General features: G+C 41.0%; 1 protein-coding gene across 3 annotated transcripts in view; it reads right to left on the bottom strand.

The window, feature by feature from the left end:
* gne (glucosamine (UDP-N-acetyl)-2-epimerase/N-acetylmannosamine kinase) overlaps positions 1 to 10,086 on the bottom strand; it is a 29,191-nt gene extending 19,105 nt beyond the window's left edge. Inside the window, exon 1 of one of the 3 annotated variants that reach the window (XM_030093252.1) lies at positions 9,956 to 10,086. Coding sequence is in view for 2 of the 3 variants with exons in the window: in XM_030093251.1 (XP_029949111.1) it covers positions 3,848 to 3,886 (39 nt within the window). In the remaining variant the exon portion in view is untranslated. Of the gene's footprint in view, positions 1 to 3,847; positions 3,972 to 9,955 lie in introns of those variants that run through there. The other 2 variants (XM_030093251.1, XM_030093250.1) reach the window with 2 other exon arrangements.
* Positions 10,087 to 25,749: the final 15,663 nt, after the last annotated feature.

The raw sequence follows: 25,749 nt of genomic DNA, 5'->3' as shown, positions 1-25,749 counted from the left end.
CACAGGCCAAAGCCATTTCGCAGGTGCTTAATTCCAGGTGTCTTAAGTTGTTTTTTTAGTGACTTTTGCATTTTGAAGTTACAGATTTTGTTCTGTTTTTTAAATGAGAGTTCTAATAAAGTTCACTTTGTTACAAGTCATACATCATTATATTTAATTCAAACAAATAGAACTAACCTATGGGAAAGAAATGTTTAAACTTTGAAACAAATAATTAAAAAAACAGACTAAATTAAATATCGCATTCTATATCGCAATCGCAATATTGAGGGGAAATATCACAATTCAATATTTTCCCCATATCGTTCAGCCCTACCCCAAACACATTAAGAGTTTTGGTCAGAAATACTGAACAAATTTAACATTCACGGCTGCTAGCCTTGACCTGTTTCGAAGCCCATTATCATCTCAGACTGCAGGATGACTCTACAGGATAGTCTTAGAAGACAAAATATAATCTTGCGTTTGCTGTCCTTGTTTGGGATTGAGTAAAATCGAGACAAAACCAGCCTGACTGTCTTTATGTGTGTACTCCAGCTTATCCTTAAACAGTTCATCTTTAATAGACCGAAGTAAACAAAGACTGATTCTCAACCAAACGCAGGTGCATTCAGTATTATAAGACTGTTTAGTCTCAGTCACGACGACCTTGAGACCAAACAATCAACAGTAGAGTCACAAAAATTCTCAGACTGAGGTCGCTCCCACAAATTAGTTCACACGTAACACTTAGAGCAACGAATTTTCTGAGAACAAGCCAACGAGCTTAAAAAAACATGGTGGAATAAATACGACGTGACAAGTAGTCATCCAGTCAGATACATTCAGGACCACAGACTTCAACTCCAAAAGGTTCTGAGCCTCTTGAAAACACTACCAGCAGGCAAAGAACACAGAATTAAACAGAGGTGCCGGTTTCATGAGTCTAAAGTTCAAATGACGGTTCATAGGGTTTGGTCAAAGTTTACGAGATCATGAAATGGCAACAGCCCGCTGTGGTCAAACGTCATGAATCTCATGATACTTTGTACTGAAAAAATCTGCTTAGTTCAATTTCAAGATAAGATAAATTCTAATAGATAACATTATAGGGCTACTACAAAGCTGATATTAGTTCCACAAATGAGGAATTGTTGTGTTACAGTAACACAGTGGACATCTGCACAGATACTAACTGAGCAATATAAACTAGATAAGAGCGGCCAATAAAAACACATGAAAAGTATATCCAGTACATCCTTATTAATGAGCAAACAAAGATGTTTGGAAGTGTATTTTTGCTTAGTGCGAGGTTAGCTGAGGAGCAGGGCAGGAGTGTGCGAGTGGATGTTATACCTTGGCAACAGAGCTGCGAAACAAAATGACTGAAGTGAAAGTTTCGTCCCTCAAACATAAAGAGCCTACACTCTCAGCAATGAGCACTGCTAAAATCCGACGGCCATTTAAGGCCTCTACTGAGACAAACTGAGTAGCCTACACAGAATGAATCTGGAACAACAGTGTTAAAGAAAATATGCAGTCTGCAATGTCCTCCCACTGACCGCATGCTTGACACTCCTGATGCGGATTACACTTTTATTTGTGCTGTAAGCGTTGACAAATGACACCCGATTGTATTACTCAGGGTGTGTGGCTGATTCATGTTAGCAGTGATACGGTTCAGTAAATGTTAGGTTGTGTGCTTGTAGCAACATCAACATCCAGGCAGATATGCAAACACAATGAGCATTGTTAACGAATGCAGGCTGCAACGCAGTTCTATTCAACAACAGGAGAATCCAAGAACTGTTGGATCACGTTTAAGCTACTGACAATTCCGTGAACACTGCTGTTGCAAACGTAGTGTGGGCACAGCATAACTGGAGCGCTATAACGAACTGCGTGACTACATATAAGATAATTTCAAACAAGAAGTGACCACTATTAGTTTCAGCACAGGTTTCTGAAGCTCCATGTCACAGCTGAGCTTCATCACACTCTGGATCCATTAAATTAAGCAGCGCTGCATACACACCAGTTTTGCCGGTCTCGTACAGCAGAGTACGTGAAAGAAAGAAGTTACCCAGGAGATGAAGTGCACGTGATCTTGCATTGAATAAACCCATTTTGCAAGTCAAATTACAGAAAAAAAAGAGTAAGTATCAGAATGGGAAATTACCAGGATTGGCTGATGTGGGAATTAAAAAAGTCCAGGTTAGAGTTATGGCAGATGAGACCGGCAGTCACTGACGTGCATATTCACACCTACAGCTAACAGGACCAAGATGCATCTTTTTGGATTCCAAGAGGGAGCTGGAATAGCCATCAAACAAAGAAAACATCCAAACCAATCCCGAAAAAGCCCCAGCCTGGACTCCAATCCAGACCTTCTTACTGTAAAGACTAACGCCCACATAACCGCACAAGCCACAAATATTTTAGCTAATAGGAGTTCTTCGATATTTAATCCTTAAAAAGGTTTTTTAAATTCGTAAAGGGTGAATGAAGTCCAGGCTTTGGCCTAAACAACGTTTTCGTCGTGTTTGCTCAATCAAGTCTTACAAGTCTTTTGAGGAGGAGCAACAAAGCATCGTTCGTTTCTAGTTTGGAAAATTAAATGTGTGATACCTGAGTAAAGTACCTGCTGAAGAAGACTCTGGTGCCTTGTTTAGGAGATGAAAATAGAGAAAGTGGATGATATTTGCAAAATAGCCTAAAAAGAGGGTTTCACTCTGTTAAGCACAGCTTGATTCACACTCAAACCTGAAATGAAACCATATCTTCAATAAAAAAACGCCAATTTAACATCTTTGACTGGAGACGTGAACGTACACTCTTATGTCACTCTTAAAATGCGACGAGAGCTGCTGGGAAACAAATCACATGGGTGGAGGCAAAAGCTACATTTGGTCACTTCCTGTCTTTAACAAAAATAAAAATATATCCAACCCGACAACTCTACTGACATATACACTGTAAGTATACACAGGAACGTAGTTGTGAGCCAGCTGCAACTTATTATGGGACGAAACAAGAAGACCAAACCACAGCCGAGCAAAGTGGAAACTCGTGGTTAAGCATGTTAAAACAGAAAAAAGAAAAAGAAACGCTGTTTCACTTTGCTGCCATCAAGGAAAATCAACGACTCAAATGGTCTTTATATAAGTGACGAGTTTAATTGTAGACAGAGAAATCTATTAATACACAACTCTGAAAACAATACAGCAGTTTTATGGTTCAGCTTTAACCACTTGCTCTTCCACTTCCACATTGCTTTATAAAAATAGATACAAAGCCCTTTTTTCTGTTGTTGCTAAAATTGTAATCTTATTTGCAGCTAAGAACCTGCTAGATTCTTTCCAACCGACGTGCATAAAGCAAGGTTTAAAACAAATTATGACTTGAGATCCATGTTGGAGACACACGTGGGTTTTGATGTTTATGCCAGCTGTTAGCTGGCTCCCGAGTAGCGGTGTCCGCACGAGACAGGAAACATTAACGCCAGATGTGAATGAGATCAAAAAGTAAAGTCCTTCTTTGTCACGCACGCAGACAGACACGCACGCTACAAGCCGTTGTGGGAGCAAAACGTGTGATTTGTTTCATTCAGAACGCCGCAAATTCCACTCTAGCATCACAAGACAGAATCAGCAGCCAGCATGGTATGGGGGCAGGGATGCAAGCAGGAGGCGCCGGGCAGGAATGACACAGCAATAGCAGATGGAGAAACCCAGGATAAAGGAATAGAAGGAGATGAAGATATCAAAAGAGAAAGGAATATATGACACAGATTTAATGTCACCCCGCCCAAAAAGAAAGAACAAAAAAAAAAAAAACACTGATAAGGAATAAAGACCTTTGGACTCACATGAGGGTTTGTGCACACAGACTCCGGATACTTTTCCATCCCACCTGTTTATTCCTAATGCACTCTAAACCTTTTACAATCCCCCTCGTGTTATTGTCTTTACTTTTCTCTTCATGGATGAGCTCGCTGGAGAAAGCAAGCGGGAGAAAGAGAAAAGGATGGGATGTCGGTAGAGTGGCACAGAAACTGAGATGGGGGGAGGGGCCGAGTGGGGAGGTGGGGTTGATGTGAGGCGGCGCTCACGATTGGCTGAGCAGGCAGAAGGAAGAGCACGTACCCAATCTCCACATTCTGTCAGGCCACTCCAGCAGCTTTTATGCTTTTGTACATCGTTCCCTTTATCTGATGTGAAATGTCCAAACACACTCAAAGAGAACTGTTTTACAAAATGGTGAAGCTACTGTGGAGTCTTTAACCACAAAGAAACACAATTTAAGGACAAACAAGAAATCTGGAGGAGCGTAAAAACAGCAATGCCTTGTCTTTGAGGGGATTAGTGACACACAAATATGAAACAAATGTTCTGAAAAAAGAGGAAACCTTTGAAGGCTATAAAGACACAGGAGCAATGTGAGAAATTCATATCAATGCTAACCAAATACTGATATGTAGGGATGTAATGATTCACTAAGCTCACAATTCAACACCATTTTCTTTTTTAACAATATAGTTTTATTGAAAAATTGTGAATGAAAACAATTTATTATTTTTGCGGAATCCAATACTGTATTCTCATCTTTTCAAAACTGTATCAGATTAAACTTTTTATTCCTGAGCTAGGCACAGTAACAAAAGGCACAAACTAAGACAGATTTATTTGTCTTTGGAAATTAATTCCTTATAATATCTTTTGTCCCAACGAAAAGCCAATAAATCAACTGAATTTTAAAACAAAGCACTCATGAAGAAAATCTGCGTAATCAACACTCAAAGGGCAATTTGCAATATTTGGGGGGTTTTTTGTTATTTTTGGGCCATTTTCATTTTCTGACCTCAGAAAGCCAAAATGCTGCCACACCTCAGATTTGAAATCTCCTGAGTCACACACAGCCAGACCTTTGTTTTTATGCCACTGATTTAACTTGTCACGTTTCTATCCAGCTGTAATATGGTGCACCGTTATGTCACTACTGATAAGTGAAACGTAATATAAGTAACAGAAGGATATGATAAGAAATGCCTATACCAAGAACACACCGTTGTTATAAATAGCGAGATATAGGTGTTCCGCATTGGCTGGATTTTCAAATTATGTAAATTTGTTGTGTCACTACCTTTTGTGGCAACAATACCGAGGCATATTTAGCACGACGTTGTTGTTTCTTCAACCTTTTCCTTCTTGAATTCAAACCACCACCAGACAATGGATCCTATGCTTTTTATTTTGGAATTAACTTGTTTAACTCCATCTTTTGTGTCTCTTCGCGTATACTGCTGGCACTCTGCTGAGCGAGGATGTAGGTACGCTTGTTTTGTCTTTCTGGGTTTACTTGCAGCTTTCTGGGATTCTTCCTCTAAAACATGTTCTGTTGGAAGTATAATGCCAACATTAACTCGAACATATACCAGTACAATACAGCTTGTTTTTTTAAAGAAATATTCAGAAAAACTCCCATCGACTCTTTGAAATTCATGTGACTGCGTTTACTAAGATCAAAAAAGTGCACAGCCTTTAGTCTCCACCCCTGACTTTTACTGGATTCTCACATTAAACTCGCGTTCACATATGAACTCTGATCCTGCTTTTACAAGCAAAGATAACATATACATGCCATTACCTCATTTGAGCAGAAAGATCTTAGTCTTGAATGACTTGTTTTAGAATGACTTGACTTTGGCTGAGGCGCAACATGAAAAGCAAGTCAGACAACTGCAGGCCAACATGAGATTTACTGCCGTGCGCACTGCCACATATAGCCTCTGTTTATTTGAAAGGTTCAGGGACCTCCAGAACGCTGTGTCCTTTAAGAGTTCAGGGTAACTTTCACAATTATTTCATTTCAGGGAAATCAAGGAACAGAAATCAGGTCAAAGTCCAAGCTCTAGCTCAGTCAAATCATTCCGATTTAACTTTCAGTTTTGGGATTTCACCATGTCCTTCTGTGAACTGTGGCATGTATGATTTCCTTGTACAGCTTTCCCTATTTTATTAAACAATTGTTAATGACAACAACTGCAAACATTGATCCTAAATGTGACTTTGGGTGATTTTCGTTTGTGATAATATTTAGCTTACTAACTTCAACTGTGGTGTTCCTGTTATGAGCAGGTTTTTCCCAGGTATCCTATCATTGTGCACTCACACAAACATCACATCCTCATTTTAAACCACAAGATTAAAAAAAAAGGGACACCAAAAGAAGCAACTCTACTGTTGCACGTTAAAAAAACAACAACAAAAAAAACAGTTTCTGTCAGCTGCTTCCTTTTGGCACAGGCAGGACTTCTGACAGCTAAGATACAATGGCACAATCACAGCGACAACACATCAACACATCCGGGGAACAGCAACTGTACTTCCCCCTAAACCGCCCGTCTTCAAACCCAGGCAGGAACTCGCTGGGGTTTTTCCTGCTGGTTTGATCAGATTTACATTGCCACACAGGCAGTGAACATTGACAGTCTCTATAAGATGGACGGAACGTGTGGCTCCAAAAAATGAAGCCAACCCAGAAGTGTCAAAAACTTGCAAACTCTGTGTTCACCAGGTGCTGGCTCCAAAAAAAGGCTGTGACTCCATAGAATCCCCAAAACTTTTCCTGAGGTGTTGTGACCTGAACATGAAGTTCAACCAGACTTTAAGCTAGTTTTGTTTTCCAGGTTCTCATCGGGTGCTGCTTCATTTTGGGGGCAGGTTGCTATGTCCCTCTTTTATACAGCTTGGCCTTGCTGGGCGGTCGGGGAGAAAACGCCGCTTGTGGCAGCTGGCAGAGCTATGCGGTGACCCGACGGGCACTTCTCCCCACCAGGGCTTCTCTCCACAAACCCTCAAGCCTGTGAATCTCCAAACAGAGCCCAGACACTCCGCTGCTTGGCAGCAGTTAGCAAGCGAAGTATATGCAAGCAAATCCATAAACATTATCAACAGTAATATTGACAAGTAAATGATAGGCAAAGACTACTGAATCACTTTATGGCAGAGAATATCGTTATCAGCTCTTACTCAGCCTCGCCCCTTATTGCTCTCCGGTCACGCCCAATCACTGTCTGTTTTTCCATTTCTGGCTCCAAAAATCCAACACGTCAGCCTCCTAGCTGGCTTCATTTTATGTTATTATTAGAAACAAACGGGTGACGTCATGAACGCTCTGTCCATCTTATGCACCGTCAATGGCAGTGAATGATGCCCTAGCTGAATACTTGTGATTCACTTTGCAGAGCAATGTAGCGGCTACACCCAGACACCCATGCCGTGTTACTGTTTTCTGCACAGCAGGGCTGAGAAGCAACACTTGATATCTGACAGGACGACGCCTGCAATGCTAACAAGGGAGGGTTCCTTTTAAATAATTGTACTGCCAAACATTTAAAGCAATATGCACACTAATAAACTAAACTAAACATCACACTTGCTAAATCTCCCCTGGAAAACAAGATTTATTATTTGATAACAGAAATTCCATTGTGGACATGCTGGGATATAAAACAATAAAGATGCCTAGGATGGAGGTAAAAACCACAGTGGTTAACAGGGAGGCTTTTGTCCGGGATATCACAGGGCCAATACGAAAGACAGACAGACCAACACGCATGCACAAACACACGATCAATGTGGAGTCATTGGGAAAGTAAAATCTGTTTCAGTGCAAACAATGACACATGTTTGATCCAACCTGCCTATTTGACATGAGGGAACGGCAGAGTTGACCCAGCACGCACGTCCTGGGTCACACATCTGACAGATGGCCCCACATACCCACAATGGAAAAAAAAAAAAAAAAAAAAAAAAAAAAAGCAAACAAATATAATATGAAAGGAAGAAGCAGGATGCATCCTTTCAATAAAATTAACAACACTGACTGGATAATTCCAAAACAAATTGTAATGTTATTCTCATTTATGTTATTCTTTGTCACACAGACTGGAAAAGATTGCTTTCACTTTACAGAGCAAACTACACAGATGAAGCAAGACAATGCCGCACCTTTTTCAGCAATGATGAATTTAAGAGTATAAGCTTTAACACACACATTTGTTACAGTTTCTTCTCCTTGTGTGTAATAACAATGTCAAACAACCAGAAGCTACGGAAGTCCAAGGTCCTTAATATCTAAAATACACACTGAGTAACACATTCAGTAAAAGTTTAATAACCACTGTTGCATTTGTATATGGTATATGCATAAAACAGTAAAAATGTGCCATAAGTCATTGTCTGTAATACGTTCTTTCAAATTTTCCGTATTTTTGGAAACTGCACTTTCTGTATTGAATCCACAGATTATTTAATTTTTATTGGTATTTTATTCTTTTTGAATTCTCCCACAGTACTTTAATCTCGGAAGAACATAATTTGCCACCAAGTGTTTTGTGCTGGATAAGTTGCTGTTCAGAATCTACAGCACAGGTGTCAAACATAAGGCCCATGGGCCAAAAACTGCCCCAAAAGACGCTCAAATCTGGGACAGAAAAACGATTAAGCAAAAAGCAAAAATTCCAAAGAATCATTACCTTTTTAACACTGTTTTCTGAAAAGTAGTAGGCACAACACATGACCAAAGCCCCATTTGCACGACAACATTTTCAAGTGAAAATGAGAAACTTATGTTGCCCGTTATTGGTTTGTTCATGCAATAACAGTGCATGTAGTCCCTGAAAATGGCTCTCGATGCCATGAAAACTACATCATTTTTAGTATACCGCTTTAAACAAACCTCATTTTCAAAACATTGGCATGTAAACACAGATTCTTTCTGAAATGGAAACAAAAATGACGCGTTTTCACTGCAAACATGGTCATCTAAAAGGGGTCTTACTGCGGTGATTTGTGTTGATGGAGTTGCTATTAAGTATCTTTAGCAGGGGTCTCAAACATAAAGCCCATGGGCCAAAAGCAGCCTGTAAAATGCTCTAATGAGGCCCAGGAAATGGCCGAGCATACTGTAAACATTCCAAAGAAACCATCAACCCTTTAACATTGCTTTCTAAAGAGGAACGGGCACAACATAACACTAAGACCCAAGATGACAGATCGGTCATGTAGCCATGAAAGCTTGCAACTAAATGCAATAGTAATAAAAGAAGCTTTTGGGACATTTCATTGCATTTTACAACAGAAAATATCATTAGAATTGTATTTGTGTTGGAATTAAATTTTACAGTCCTAACTGATATGTTCTGTGAAAAGAGAGGGTTTTTTTTTAACTTACATTCAGCAAAACAAAGATTACATTTTTAAAGTTTAAATCTAAAGGCTGTTATGGCAATATTTCACCTGCCCAGCCTACTCAATATGAAACAGGGCTGTATGTGACCCCTCAATAAAATGAGTCTGACACCTCTGATCTGTCAGCCATGGTGAAGGACAGAGGAATTTCACCACCACCCCTCGCCTGAGGGCATCTAGTAAAAACACAAACCCCTTCTCCCTTTCCTCAGCTTCTCCTTCAATACTTTGCAGTGTTTCAGAAAATGTGCACTTCGGCTTGGAAGAGGCATTTTATATCATTTATTACACATACACTCAGGTCTGCTCGTCACTCTCCAGTGTAGCCATAAAACTCACTTTACCTCTCCGAACACGCTCATATTCTATGTGCAACGAGCTCATGAATTCATCATTTAAGTCGGTCACCTCTGTGGCTGCTGGGAGTTCACGGAGGAGGGGCTTTGTCTGTAAACTTATGCTAAGAGCAGCTAGCTTGTTGGAGGATAACAAAGGAGACAGATTAAAGCCGCGGCTCGAAGCCGTCCTCCTTATAAAATCAAAGCGGTGACATACAGCCTGGCGTCCGGGACACCTTGTTCGAGCTCCGGTCTGTCACGGACCGCGGAACTCTCCCAGAGTGGCCTACGGGGTTAGCGGGCGGCTGCTAGTGATGAAGTTTGCTCAAGTTATTCATCCTCCCCCCGGGCGAACATTTTATCACTCTTCCCACGGACAGTTACCTTGAATTATCCAGTGTCGCTGAACTTATCTCATTCTGGAACCATCGCAGGTGGACGCTCGGTTATGGTTTCCCTCCTCTTTGCGGTAAAAGTGATCACCGGGTGCCAGCGTGCGGGGTGGTAAAATATCCACACACGCGCAGCAGCAAGGCTCGTCAAGCTGGAGCTCGCGGCGGCCCGCCGCAAAGAGGCAGGATGTGTCCGATCCGGACCTTCAGAGTAAAGCCGGTGTCGTGCCGAAAAGTGACTGCCTGCCGAAATATGACCGCCCCCCCACGAAAAGTGACTGCGCCCTGTAACTGAGGGATGTCTGCTGATTTAATGGTTTGTGTGTAATTTGTAAAAATTTACTCTTAGAAATATTCATTAAGAATACTTTAGTCATTTTTCGGCAGGCAATCACTTTTCTGCAGGACACTTGTCGTGCTGGAGCCAATCCAAGTTGCTGGATGCTGGAAGGGTCAAGGGTCACTCATCGCGCTCAGCTGTGATGGAGCAGGGATGCAATAAGATGACACTCTTCTTTTACCAACACTAGAAGCCTTAAAGCAACACTAAGGAACTTTCAGTTTTCGTTGATTTTGGCGGCGCCAGTGGACAAAAGCGGTAATGTTTTGCCTGACTGAATACTACAGTTCCCATGAGGCCGAGCACGTGGTGTCGTAAATTGCTGCTCCCGGTGGCATGCTGTCGGACTGAACTCGCCTACATTTGTTTCCAGTGGCTGTGTGAAGGATGGATAGCGACGAGGTAATGATCTAAATTAATCTAATGGTGGCTAAACAATGTTATATCGTGATGTGACGCATGCCGTAAAGCAGTCCGCACATTTGGAGCTTTTTAGTGTGCAGGGTTCCTACCACCCTCCTCACAGCTGCTCAGTCCAAGTGAAAGCAATACTGACGCCCTCAGCCCGTGACAGAGGGGTCATTCAACTAGTTGTAAGTCGAAGTATCATCACAAAAGATATTAAAATGTTTTATTAAGGTTGAAAAGTTCCTTAGTGTAGGTTTAAAGGGATACTTCAACATTTTGGGAAATTGGCGCATTTAGCGCAATTCCTTAGTCATTTCGAACAGCATACTTACTTTTTTGTGTGAGGGCGAGCTGTTATTTATTCAGAGGTGAGTCGGGAAAGGTTTTCGGAATGGACACAATGGAAGTGGATGGTACTTTTGTTCCCCCTCGTCAAACTCATCAAATACAAACTCCAACAACCCCAAACACTTTGGTGGACACGTTATAATCCGCACATTCACTACGCTGTGGAACACCAACAAATAATATTGCAGCGTTACGACATTGAAGCAAATACTGGGAACTACTTTTTCTTTTGAAATCACTACGCCCAGATGCCATATTTAGTAAGTAGTTCCATCTTAGCAATCTTCGCATAAACAACTCAATCTGGTAATTTTGCATTTATATTCCACAGCGTAGTGAATGTGCGGATTAAAATGTGTCCACCAAAGTGTTTGGGGGTTGTTGGATTGTGTATTTGATGAGTTTGACGAGAGGGAACAAAAATACCATTCACTTCCATTGTGTCCGTCCTGAAAACCTTCTCCGACTCACCTCTGAATAAACAACAGCTCGCCCTCACAAGAAAAGTAAATATGCTGTTCGAAATGACTAAGGAATTGCGCTAAATGGGCCAATTTGCCAAAATGTTGAAGTATCGCTTTAAAGTGCTAATCAGAGAAAATCCTACAGTGTTCAAAGTAAAATATTGTCAAACATGTTTTACCAGATTTTTGTAGCTGCACTTTTTTTTTCTCAAAACACTGTGTTGTTGTGATATGTGCAGACTGAGGTTTAGCTTTTTATTGCTGAAATAATATACAACATAAACAAACTCTTCCACAAAAAGAATAGCCTATAGATGGAATGATATATAGCTCCAAAATGTGAACATGCTGGCTGGTGTTGAGCGTTATTGATAAATGTGTGCATTGTGTATTAACAGTGTTGGAGTAAGTTGGTGACCAACATGAGGAGAAGGTTCAAGCCTGCTGTCTCTCGTCTGTTTCTTCCACACATTATTACAGCTCCTAGTTGTCAAATTAATGTTTCGATCCTCCAGACTTCAAACAATGGTCTGCAGAAGGTGTGCCATAATCTAGAGGGAGAGAGCAGGGCTAATACTGAATTAGGGCCAGAAAACGTATAACAATTGCTTGGAAATCTGATTCCCCCCTACCACTAAATAAATGTTATATAGAAATCAACAGTTGCGTGCCTTTAGAAATAACATATAACCTACGAAAGTTGTATGCAACCTTTATAAAAGTGTGGCAGCCTTACCTGAATTCTGTAAATGTAATCCTATAATGATATATGGCGCTTTTTTGTTTTGTTTGTTTTTTGTTTGTTTGTTTTTGGGCGAGTGAGCAGGGAGGGTGGTATTTTTTGGGATAATGTGTTCTGTTTTATGTTTTCTAAATTTAAAATCTAAATAAAGTATTAAAAAAAAGAACTGAAGTAGGGGATAATTACCGAAGAACTACAACTGACCTCAGACAATGCCCAAATTTCAAATTGAGCATGACAACCAATCTATAAATTATTATGTATCTCTCACTCGTGGCAATATGACCAGTTTGTTTTTCACAGAACAGTTAGCACTGCTCATCATTATTCATGACCCACTGTTTGAATTGTCTTTTTATCATCATCAAATCTAAATTGCAGTCACCAACCGGATGTCCATAAAGAAGATTTTAAATCAGCAGTTGCATCAAAATACTTGCCAGTTCTTGTAAAGTTATATATATATATATATATATATATATATATATATATATATATATATATATATATATATATATATATATTTTTTTTTTTTTTTTTTTTTTTTTCGGAAGTGATGTAGTTTTATTTTGGTGAATAATTACCTTGAAAAGGCGTCCAGTGATGCATGTGCACTTTAACTACACTAGACTAACTACTTGACTGCAAACCTATATAATCTAATGTTTGGTGCAACTCAGTAATGATGCTTTGTTGTGGTGTTTGTTGATGACTGACCGACTTTATAATCTGAATATCTGAAGAACCGGACGTGGATGCCCTTCCTGTACATGCACACAGCACAAATGAGACCAAGTTGACCTTCAGAATATAGGCCAGCGTTATTCTGACGGTTCAGATCAGGCCAGGTTGCCAGATCAGGTTGAGATGCATTCAGAGTTTTTTATTTTGTGGGGGGAAAAGTGCACATGATTAAAGGCACACGGCAGTAATGAGACTTTGAGCATTTTGTCCCAGATGAAGCACCGATACAGCTGCAGCTATTTTGTAACTGTGCTGCATTGCAGGGAATTTTTTCCTCAGCCCACAACCAGAACTGGGGTTGCATAAGAACTGACAACATCGTGGTTGGAGGCACTCAGGCGGGAGGAGGCCTGGTTTGAATTAGGAAAAGTAAATGTCAGGAGAGATCTGTGAAAAAAAGGAAAGTTTTCAGAAGAATTGAGTCCTAAGGTGGGGAGTTTGGTTGAAATCGAAATACAAAGCAGGCCAGATCAAAAAGCACTGACAGATGTAAAGCTTGGTGTGAGAGTGGGGAGGCTGAGCAGGGCTGGGGTAAAGAGGGGTTGACCTGGTGTATGACTCAGAGTGAGGGAGAGTGTGTGACGCAGTAGGACGTGCACAGAGACAGAAATGCATTTACTCGATCTCCCCCTTCGGCTCAGCCCTCCTCCTCCTCCTGCTGCTCAGCTCTGATATTTCACACAATCACACTGTTTGTGTGTGTGTGTGTGTGTGTGTGTGTGTGTGTGTGTGACTGGGCGTGCTTGTTTGTGTGTGTGTGTATCAGTTTGTGAAGATCGTTTTTTTCCTTTGAAAGGCGGTGCAGTGGTGTTTGGCAATGTGTACAGCAGCAGTGCTCTGTGGGACTGATTGCTGTCATGGCTTCGCCGGCACTTTAGACTGCAGCTTTTGACAGCTAACATGGCACAGATACTGCTCAGCCCAACCATTTCCTTTGGTTACACCACATCATGAAAACTGTGAGCAATGTGCAGCAGCTGATTTTTCACTTTTCATTCTCTTCAATCAATGACAAACTTTACACCTAAACACTTTAATTACTCCCACAAAGTTAAGATACTGGGCACATCTTATTTCTTGAAGTAAATAGGTTCTGGGGCTCATCTGTTGGGGTTGAGTGATGGACTCCATGGAATGTGGAATCCAGTCATCCAGGAGAGACTCAAAGTCGAGTCTGTGCCGGGAAGATGTTGCAAGGCTTGTTGCTCTTTTCGTACTCCTCCTTTAAAGATCATTCACATTGCTCGACACACTCAATTCAAATAATAACGATTTATTTTGTACAAATGAAAGCATCGCGACCTCCTGATTGTTTTCCATCCAAACACAGCACAGAGAGAATAAACAAACATTCCCACATGAGCATGCATTGGCAAGAATGGGGGGGAAAAGTGGGCAACACGAACACTTCATTCACAATGCATCTCCTTCCAGATTTAGCTTTTTTTCTCTTTTTGAAGACATGTGAAAAACACCACTGTTATGTTTTCATGAATAAAACAGAAAACAAGGCCATTTCTATTTCGCCACCGAGCTTTTTATATTGCAATTTAGGGAATTCCCTCCCTGGTTGAAATACTCATACATGCATTGCATTTCTCCATGTCATCCAGAAGGGGGCAGCAGTGCAACCAGAGTGCTGCTCTCATAGCCATCATTATGACTGCAATGCCAGCCAAGGTTTCTTTCAAGGGCACTCATCATATCTGCAAAGTCACATGTAAAGCAGGGAGAGGCTGCATGGGCGTTTTCAACTGGAGCAAACACTCAGCCAGAGGAGGGAAAAAGCTCGCGTTCAGTCTCAACCATCATTTATCATTCATAATACTTTATTTTGACGTCTCGTGTTTGCAAATATGTAAAACTAAAATGTTGAATAAAAGCAAAGTGGCTGAGCGGTGCTCAGTAACATGCTGATGTGACAGAAGAAAGGGAAGTGGAGCATGCAGTCTGTCATATTTATAGAACTGTTCAACCAAAGTGTTGACAATAGAGTTCCTGCTCCGTTTACAATGAAAATCTGTGTGCTCTCGTGAGTAATGATGTGCAGCTCTTTTTTTTTTTCTCTCTTCAAGGTAGGAACTGAGTTGTACAAAATGAAAAGGGTGGAGAGCCTTCATAACTCTGCCTCAGCCTTACCTTTTTATGGTCATCAAATATGCATGGCCCCTCTGAGTGTACGTATAATGTATTCACAGACCTCCCCTGCTCTAGAAAGCTCACCATCAGCAATTTGTGCGTGCTTGTGCGTGTGTGTGTGTGTGTGTGTCACTAAACAGGAAACTTAATCAATAAACACAGGTTCATGAAGAAAAGCTCATGGAAGAAGAGCGTTATGAGAGAAGGAAGCTACATTTATTGCATACTTAAAAGAGAATATATGATTAAAAAAAGCAAATATAGCCAATTCATTAAGAAAGTCCACCAAAATAAACTGCAAATATGTAGTTTTACTGCTGAGATCCCTTTACTGATTTACAATCCATTCAAGAAGTGTGCTTTAATGTCTATATTTCTGTGGGTGCAGTCCGTTACAGGACAAACACAGAGACAGGCAGTCACACACACATTCACAACTACACAATGAATCACAAATTAACTTCATAAACATGCCTTAATTCATTATGGCAGGAAGCAAGAGTACATGGAGATACTCCACCTATTAAATCACTCAGGTGGTCGGGAAACTATAAGCTTTATCAAATCTGTGTTACTTTCCTGAATTGCGACGTTAAGCTGTGAACTTTGACTGCATTGAAAATTACAGTTGCTGTAATGCAGTCTACAAATATTTTCATTATCATTGAAAATATAGATTTTTATGTCTTGTCTGCATTGGACCAGTCAACCATACTAAACATATAATAAAATGAAGAGTGTTTTTCTTTTTTCCTCTCTTTTGGATGAAGCGCAAACAAAGAATTCTACTGTATAATCATCATTGTCGGAAAAAAGGTTAAATGGTGTGTGGTACAATACAAGTGAGAAATCTGGCCTTAGCTGTTAGAAGTGGAATTCTGTCTTTTTTAAAATGGTTTTCGGTTTAATGTGCTGCAGGTCAAGTAGTGTATACTGTATAGACAGTGTACATTACATGCTGTATGCTTCACTTGCCAGGAGGAGAGCAGGTGGCTTGGATTCAGCAAGTCCTTCCAACATGGGAGAAATCTCCTGCTCGCTCTCACTCTTTTTCACTCCTCCTCTCTCTCACACACTCTCTCCTTCACCCTGAAGCAGAGAGTGGAGGGGGAGACTGCATGCATGGTGCAGTCTTGCACACACAGGCATGGGTGTGTGCGTGCGTGCACGGTCACGTTCACATGTGGACACACCCATTCCCATTGGACATGAGCCACGGGGTGGTTACTGCAAGACTGCTCCGTCAGCGCAATCTTTATCACCGGAGGAATGGATGGAGTAAATGTGCTTGGTGTGTGTGTGTGTGTGTGTGTGTGTGTGTGTGTGTGTGTGTGAGTGAGTGAGTGAGTGAAAGAGAGAGAGAGAGAGAGACTTGGGTGAGTGACACATCAAATAAAGGCAACAGCATGAGTGAAGCTCATAAAGCCACTAACTATGACCCATAGAGTATCGATCACCACACTCTGGCTACTTTTAATCAGTAGACATGCACATGCACATGCACATGCACATGCACATGCACATGCACATGCACATGCACATGCACATGCACATGCATGCAGTGGACTGTATTGCTGATGCAGAGCCCCCTTTAATATATTGACCCTGCAGCTCAGCTCATCATTGATGAATGGATGGATGGATAGATAGCTAGATGGAGAGATGCCTCCTTTGTTTCACATTCGTTCGTAAGTAAAGATCTTTTCAAATAACAATATCCACAGTTCTTTAGACGAGCGTTAATATATTTCAGTATTTTGTTTCAGGGAGCTTTCTGCAGAGATGTTCCACATATCATTTTCACGGCTCTCCAGAACATGGATACCAATGCGCCTCATGTATCCTGCCAAGTTAAACAACAGAGGGATTTCTAATTTAAGGAATACTGCTTTAAGCCAAACACTCCTGGCTATTAATTAGGATGAACAGCCAACAAAGACACACACACACACACACACACACACACACACATGCACCTGCGCACATGCACACATGAAGGCATCAGCGCACACACGCTGTCTTGTTTGTCTCTTTGATGTTCCCAAATCTGTAAAAGTGTGCACTCATACATGGATGCACAAATAAACACATACAAACAGAGACACACAGAGAAAAAGCAGCAATGAAGGATTTCTTATTCAATGTATTATCCCTGTGTGTTCGCTCACCTGAGTCAGAAGTCTGTTCAGCTCTACAGAATATTTCAATCAGTTGAAAGACCAGAAGCCTGGACACCTGAAACACAGGCACATTTGTGATTTGAAATCATGCCATGAAAAGCTCAGATATGGTGTTCAAATGTGAAAGTTTTTTTTTTTTTCACAGCCCTTTTCTCCCGTTTTTAAAGTGAAAAGTTTCTGTCTGCCAAGTTCTGATCTGTTTAATATTTGTGCGAATGACTGCAAAGCGCCACGTCTGGCAGTGAAAGATTCTTGTTAGCCTCAAAGGAGCATCTGTTTAGACAGAGACGACCTGTCAGATGTACTCTGCAGAAAATTGCCTCCAGTGTAGTTTGCCTTCTCATGCGAACATGACACTTTGATCCTGATTCAGTTCCCCACACTTCTTTTGTTTTTCCTTTGGGGAGGTGCTGAGAAGGCACTGTGTGGCTTTGTGACGGTAAGCATTTGCAGCCATTCACAGCTGCGCTTTAATCACATTTTAATGCACAGGACACACTGGTCCTTCTTTTCGGAGCTGAAGAGTGAGGCTATTATTGTGACCTCTGTGCTCATCAAGCACCACGTCACATGTTATGTGTCAAACACTTGCATAAATTTGCGGTTATTAAATCTAACATCCTCTGACTGACATCTCTTTGGTGATTATCCAGCAGAATCCGTGCACGAGCCGTCGTCTGCATTACCTGCAGGCTGGCGTCTGATCGTGTGGCGGGCATGAATCCAGCTCCCACCATTCCGTCACATCTTTCTCCTCCCTGCATTGCTCCGTGACAGTTCTACTGCGCTGGCTTTCTAGGGCACGATGCACTCCACCATGGAAGCTTTCCAAGTGTTTTTGTAAAGGAGAGTGGGGGGCCGGGCCTCCTGCAGCATTTTATTCCTTTTTCAGACAGGTGCTGTGGAAGATATAGGGGAGAGTGAAGGCAACAAGAGGGTTTCCACTGCCCATACTGGGCTGGTAAGATGTGATCCATGCAGGAAAGTACTACAGTCCGAAGACTGGACCACCGGGGCTAAAGACACAGACTTGCACCGGCAGCTGGAGACGTTCAGGTCTAGTTATGCATTTTTCACCCCACAGACAGACAGTGATACTCCTGCACCGAAGCAGGGCTGTGACTCTGCAAAGCTGCTTTGCTTTTCTTCTTGTCCCACTTTTCAAGGACAAGTGAGAAATTTTAGTTTCGCAGACACAACCGTGCCGTCTAATCCTGATCCTCTGATACTAGTAGTGCCTAGCATGTTTACATGGATCTAACGATTGTGTCTTATGACAAACTATGCATTACAGCTGGGTGCGTAGAGCTGGGAAATATCTGAAAGGTGCAGATTTCCTTCTTATAAACACAAGCAAGTATTATTACCTCACACTGGAGCTCCTCCAGTTCTCACACTGAGACGCTTCCTTCACCTCTTCTCCGTCCCGCTGTTGGACCTCAGGAAACAAATGATCTCCTGACACCACAATATGGCGAGCTGATGTCACACACAGCAAAGCCTTCGAAGTCCACAACGCTGATTTTCAGGTTTAATTGAGGGCTAGATTTTTCCATAGTAAATTATCAGATGAATTAGAATTTTTTTTTTTTTTTTTTTGTAAAAACTGAGGAGCTTTCCAAGTTTTTGAAGTATGAAGTATGATGCAAATATGAATGATGCAGTTAAATAAAACGTGCATGAGCATATAGGCAGTGTTGGACTGCAGCAAAGAACATCACTCACTACGAAATTAGATTATTACAGTTCATGTTATTTTGTATCCCAATTCTAATACATTACACAATCAAATGTTCAGTTTTCTAAACTGCATCCATCTGAATTTATTTTAGAAGTCTCGTGCGTACTGAGTAAAGAACATAGAGCTTATACAAATCAATTCATTTTGGGAAATTGACTTGCAAACGACGAAGTACGGGGACAAAGGCCACATGTGCTTAACTGGAGCAGCTTCTTCACTCTCTGATGCAAATCTTAAACAAACGCACACAGCACAGGAGCCAAATACTACCCCATCTCTTGTATCCATACATAAATCACTTCTGTTATTATTTTCTGATTGAAAATAATTCTATTTCAATGCAATACCATATAGTCTTGAATTCATCTTCACTATTTGATATTGTTATTAGATTAATGACAAGCAGTGACATAATGCAGATGCTGAGTTGCTTTTTTGAGATATGACTTTAAAATCCACTGAAGAGAAATGTTTTTCATTCCTGAAAATATAGAATTTATTTAAAAAGAAAGATAAAACAAACCCACCATATTAAAGTCGATATGTCACTGTAACATGTAATGGAATTCCCCACAGCAGCATTGCATTGCATTACTTGTGGTGCAGATGTGTGTGACATCTGGTAAGCCTGACAGTTTATCCGTTCAGATATTTTGTTCACAAAGGCAATATTGGTGAATGAAACAGTGAGACCTGTAGTGGAGCCAGAGTAGGGGCAAGGGGGCGGTCGCCCTAGGGCCCACAAGGTCATAGGGCCCCGTTTCATGTGATGTTTTCACCTTTACTCGTAAATAAATTATTATAATAAAATGTGCAGTGTGTGCGAGAAGGTATACGCATATGAGTGTGGGCTCCAATTTGCCAATTCTTACATTACGACTGTCCATGTATGCATCAGAGCTGTAAGCCAGCGCTGATTGGCTGTGCGGCATGAACGAGTTTTTTCTTTTGCACTTGATCTGAACTCTTTGGAGGGAAGTTCAACAGTATGCTAAACACTATGCTAGCCACTAGCGGTACTACCCAAAACCTAACATCGGAGCCATTGGTGAGTCAGTGAAACCTTCAAAAATATTATCTTTATCAGAATATTGTGGTTTTAAACACCTGGATATTTGAATGTGCCTTGTGTTGCTCTCAAGTATAAGAGACCGCCAAGTCTATTTTTTTTCTATTATACGTGAATTCCAAAAGATATAGATAGCTGTGTCTATATCTATCTGAATAGATTGTGTAATTTTAGACCAGCTGTGTTCATTTTATGTATAAGCTGTATCAAAGATGGTACAGATTTAGCCCGTGACTTTTTAATCTGAGTTTTCAGCACCATGGACAGCGATGCTCTGATATTGACACCTGTCAGGCTGCATTTGTGTGTGTGTGCGTGCGTGCGTATGTGTATTTGTTCTTCAGAACAAGTTTGTGAACTGGTTTGAGACTTTATTCTGCTTTCTGAGGCATATAGGTTTGCTTGGCTCAATAAAAGTGAGCATTAGTGTGTTGTTTGATGGTAGCATGAGGTATTGTTTGAATGGTAAAATTACAATCATAAGGGCCTGTCGAGAATGCTCCACCCCCTCTGTACTGAGACCCATGCTCCGCCTCTGAGTGAGACCATCCGTCATCCAGTCAGTCATTCAGCATTTCAGTCTGTCTCACTACGTGTCTGCTGGCTGCATGGAGCAGTGATGCCTTTACGCATTGCAGCAGTACGCACCTCCTTGTGTCTGGAGCTTCAGAGGTTGATGGACACACACACACACACACACACACACACACACACACACAAACGATTACATGCTGCCCATCCGCCTCCCCCTTTCTCTCTGTCAGTGTCTCTGGGGACATCAGAGTGCAGCTGCAATGATGGACAGCCGACTAATATCTAAAGAAAACCACTCCTCCCCTCTGACTTCACAAAATAGCCTGCAAGAGGCCACTGTGCCCTTCAGATAGAGAAAACAGCAGACATGTTGGCAATAACACAGTCAGGGAGCAGGAGATCGAGACGAAAGGGGATGCCGTCAAAGCATTAATATTGAAATATGATTTAAAAAATGGATACGGCCGCAGAGATTTTAGATTTCATCGTCATCCTGTCATCACCTCAGAATGAAGTGATTCTAAGTGGAGTTTCTGCTTAACTAATGCACGTAATGAATTATGTTAATGTTAATTTTCAAACCACAGATTAAAGTTGCTGCTGATTTCACAAAGTGGCGGAAGACGTCTCAGAGGCTCTTCGTTTCCACGCACATCATTAAACGTACCTTTTATAACACTCAGGAGGTGATGTATGAATCCTTGGTGCTATTTTGGGACAGTAGCTAAGAGAAAACTTGCCTGGGTCTGCAAGGGGATAGGGTGAGAGCAGCGGTGTCATAAAGGTTCACCAGGGAGGCGCCGGCGATTACAGACGGACGGCCAAATGAGACTCGTCTGTCAGCAACTATTCCTAAATGTCTCAAACAAGTTTCTCCTTTCACAAACTTTTCCCTCCACAGTGGTTTTTTGCATTAACTAAGGCTTCTGACCTCTTCTGTTCATTCATGTTGGCGAAAATGTGCATGTTTAGACATTCCAGACATTTGTGAGATTGAATGAGGAAATATTATTATGTTATCAAATAAATGTGACACTGAGAAAATAAATCTTTGCACAAAACTGATAAGACTAATGACCCAGACAAACACTGGTTGGAAAACATGTGGTACATCAGACTTATTTCAAGTCAAGCTTGCAGAACTTATAGTTAGAATTTTTCTGTCACTCATCTTCTTTTAAATTCTTGATTGCCATCAGACTCCAAAGAAACTGTGAAAAACTATAGCAGAGATGTTTCTAACAAGATGTTCCCTACTTTCTGTGGAAACCAGGAGTAAAGGTTTGTAATGATAAGTGGACATATAGTCGAAAGTTATCCTGACCGGGGACCGAATGGATAGGCCATGAGCCTCTGGAGGGTGTGTGTGAGTGTGTGTGTGTGTGTGTGTGTGTGTGTGTGTGTGTGTGTAACAGAAGTCAAAGAATATGTGATCCATGAAATCAGGATGTGTGCAAGACGCATTTTAAAGCAAACAGCTGTACAGGAACAAAATTCTGCTGAATGAAATCAGTGCTGCCTGCAGAGAAGTGAGCAACAGTTTCATCTCCAACAAGAGACAATTTTTACTTCAGTTGCCACATTTGGGGGAAGAAAATGAATCTCTGTGATGTCAGTGATAAAAAATAATGGCTTTTGAAAAGATGACTTGGCCTTCAAAGTTTTGCATGGGTTATTCTTCTTATTCCATGCTTGATTTTCTCATATTGTACCCAGTTCTCCCATCCCGACTCTGAATTAGATAAAGATGGATAAACTATGGATGTATGGACGCCTCCTTTTGTCATCATCCCAACACATCAGTGAACGTCTGTCCCCATATGTCAATAAATACTGAAACAAATTCCTTACATCAGTACTGAAAGGAATGTTTTGGTATCTATTGCTTTGTGGTTTTTTTCCTCTTAATACCTTTTCCAGTTATTTGATAGTATTTCAGCCAACTTGCAGCACCAAAGGGACTGCGTGCGTCCTCATGGCATCAGGCTACATTTCTGCTGGCACGCATATTACTTCCCAATAAAAGAGATTTGATCCAGAGTCCTGATACGCCCTCCTGCCGCCTGCCTCGCCAGCAGATACTTGATGAATCAGAGGTGGTACAGGGGCCGTATGGGAGGGCTGGCTTACTGTCAGCAAAAACAACCTTCCAACGCGCACAGAGGTGGTTACTTAACAAGAGACACAAAGGAAACCCTGGCATCACCAACAACTTCTATATATGGGAAAATTAGGCTGAAAAGACGGTTAATACACTTAATAATATCACAAGTCAGCATCAGGAAATGTCTAATATGATGAGTGATCAGGATAACCAGTGGCTCTCAGAATTATAGGAAGAGGTTAAAATGTTGTGTTGCAGAGGGCCTGTTTAATGAGAAAGCCTGAAGTATTTCAAAAATAAAATTTCTGCATCATTGCTGCTTTATTTTTACTATAGCTATGAGAAAAACAGAAAGTTATCCTCCACTACTGGGTTTTATTCAAACCCTGGGTTCGTCTGTCCTGAGGGAATATCTTTAGGCGAGTATTTTCACAGATGTATAAAAGGAGCAAAGCAAATGTATTGGGTCATAATTTATTGCTCCCTAAATATCAGCAGAAAATGTAGAGTAATTTGGCATAAACAGAATTACTTCAAAGGTGTGACATGCATATTTTAATATTTATTTGTGCAAAGAAATAAAGTTGTTCAACTTGTAGCAGCCTATTCAGTTGAGTTTGTGAATTTAACCACTGAAAGAAACAACAGAAAGGGTAAATGACACAACACTGGATGACAAGTTTGTCGTTACGCAGTGATTTAGCATATCTTAGCGTATCCAATAAGAAGGTATGTACCACTGACCCTTGAGATCCAGTCTGGACCGGAGCAACCACCCAGCAAAGGCTCGCTTTGCACATTGCTTTATTTGTCTCGTAAGGGAAAATATAAAACTATATTTTGGAGTGAAAATGGTAAACTCCGATTTGTTAGTGGCGGTTAATTTTGACTAGAACAATGTTAGTAGTTGTCACTGGAAACAGGACTTTTTGCAAATCGCTTCCAGGGTGAAACTTTTTCAAAATGCAGCGGTCTCCATGTAAACTGGGAAAACACAACTTTACTGAAAAGTGCAGTTCTGCACGTGCACAATATGGGATCATGGTCAATAGCTTTTTGGAACAGGTGAGTGGATGGATAAGGCTTTGCACGTTCTGCATTATTTGAGGTGAATTGGTGGCTGTGTCCTGTTTTTACACATTGCCATGTGGAAATGACTCCGGTGTCCTGTGAGCCTTAGTTTAATAAAGGAGGCGGATGGATTATTGTAATTTGAGAAAAACAAATATAAGTAAAAATGAAATTGTTCAATATATACTGTATCAACAATGAAATGCCATTAAGCCTTAGGGAACCTTTTCAAGAAAGAATTGTGTTAGTGAAATACCAGCATGTAGTTTCCAGTTTGGTATTGATTTGTCGATTGGGACTCCAGAGAATCATCCCTGCAACAGTCTTCTCATGTTGCTGCTTCAATGCAATGCTAATTTATGCATTTCTAAATGTGATGAATCCTCCAGACTCAGAGTTTAGTGCAAGAATATGAATGCCGGGGTTTCAACAATTGCTTGGTGTGGTTTGTTTGTGTTCCCACAATCTTTAATGTGTTCACAGTGGTCTGGTTTCAGTCGCTCACAGATTGTCCACTTTTTTCTTTTATATAAATATATACCCTGAGGTGACGATGGACGCAAGCCACGTGTTAACATGTGCAATTACATCTCTATGGGTGTTGTAGGGTTGAGAATGACTCAACAAACAACAAGAACACAGTGATCACATTACAGGAAGGAAAACAGAGAGAGAGGAGAGTACCACATTCCCATTCAGCTCTCTGTATACAGGGATATTTATAGCTCAAATTGCCAGAGTATGCCATGAAAATAAGCTTAATAGTTTTAAAAAAATAGTAAAGTATTGCATATAGGTGGATTAAGATGCATTTTGTCTGATGTTTAATTTTTCAGTTCCATACTTTCTGAACAAAATAAAAAAAAAAAAAACGATTGTACTGAAAGACCATAAAAACACATAATAAATCCCAAATCTTATTTCTAAATCACAAGAACACAAGAAATCAAACAAAGACATAGTGGACAGTTGGAGGACACGCGGTCTCTCTGAGCTGCCGTTGTTTTAAAGTGTTTTGAGGTTAAAAACAATGTGATGGATGCTGGTGCCAGAATGCGCTGCCTGGACACAGCCTCGTGTCTTGATTAATTGATGGGAGACAGAGCGGTGGGCTCCCTTCGGTGCTTCATGTGCTCTTTGCCTGTTTGCCTCACTGGGTGTGCGGAGGCAACGTTACTGTATGGAGGAGGAAAAAGGGAGTGGGGACATTATAGGCACTTTACAAGGGCAGAAAAGGCTTATTTTAGCGCTGTGGGTTTCCTATGGCTTCAGAAACAAGGTTAGGCTGGAGTGATAAATATATCCTTTGTCCTTTCTGTGAGTTCTAATGTTACGGGGGTGGGTAGCTATCAGATGAACAGGTGAACAAGAGTCAGGTGGCCAGATGAGAAAGCCTGAGTGAAATCAAATTAGGCTCCTTCATCCCAAATGACTGTGATTCTGTATCTCCTATGACATCGGTACGTTGCAGCCAAAAATGGCTGAGTAAATCACTGTTTATCTCTGAAACAAACATCTGGATGAAGACACTGTAGAAAATATGGATGAAATGAAGCTGATCAGGCAAAACAAACAAGCCAGTAATCACCAAACCGTTCACTGCATCAATAATCAGGATTTTTAGCTTTGAAATGCCACTGCACCTGCCCAATCAATTTGCAGAACTGCCTCTGCATTCAATATTGATTCCAATGTGTCAATACTGTTTGAGAAACTAAAACCAAGAAGAACAATTCGATTCTTGTGCCTGACTTGTGTGGGTAGCTAAAACATCACATTTCCATGCTGCTGCATCTATTTAAAACTGCCAAGGCAATATTTTTGAGGGTATGTGCAAGACAGCTGCATGCACCGCAGCATCTTTATCTGGTCTGCCAGCTGGAGATTAGATAGAAAAAAAAA

The sequence above is a fragment of the Salarias fasciatus genome, chromosome 6 (genome assembly GCF_902148845.1).
Source record: "Salarias fasciatus chromosome 6, fSalaFa1.1, whole genome shotgun sequence".
NCBI lineage: Eukaryota > Metazoa > Chordata > Actinopteri > Blenniiformes > Blenniidae > Salarias > Salarias fasciatus.
The sequence above is the reverse complement of the archived record's forward strand: the minus strand, read 5'-3'. Positions and strand labels throughout refer to the sequence as shown.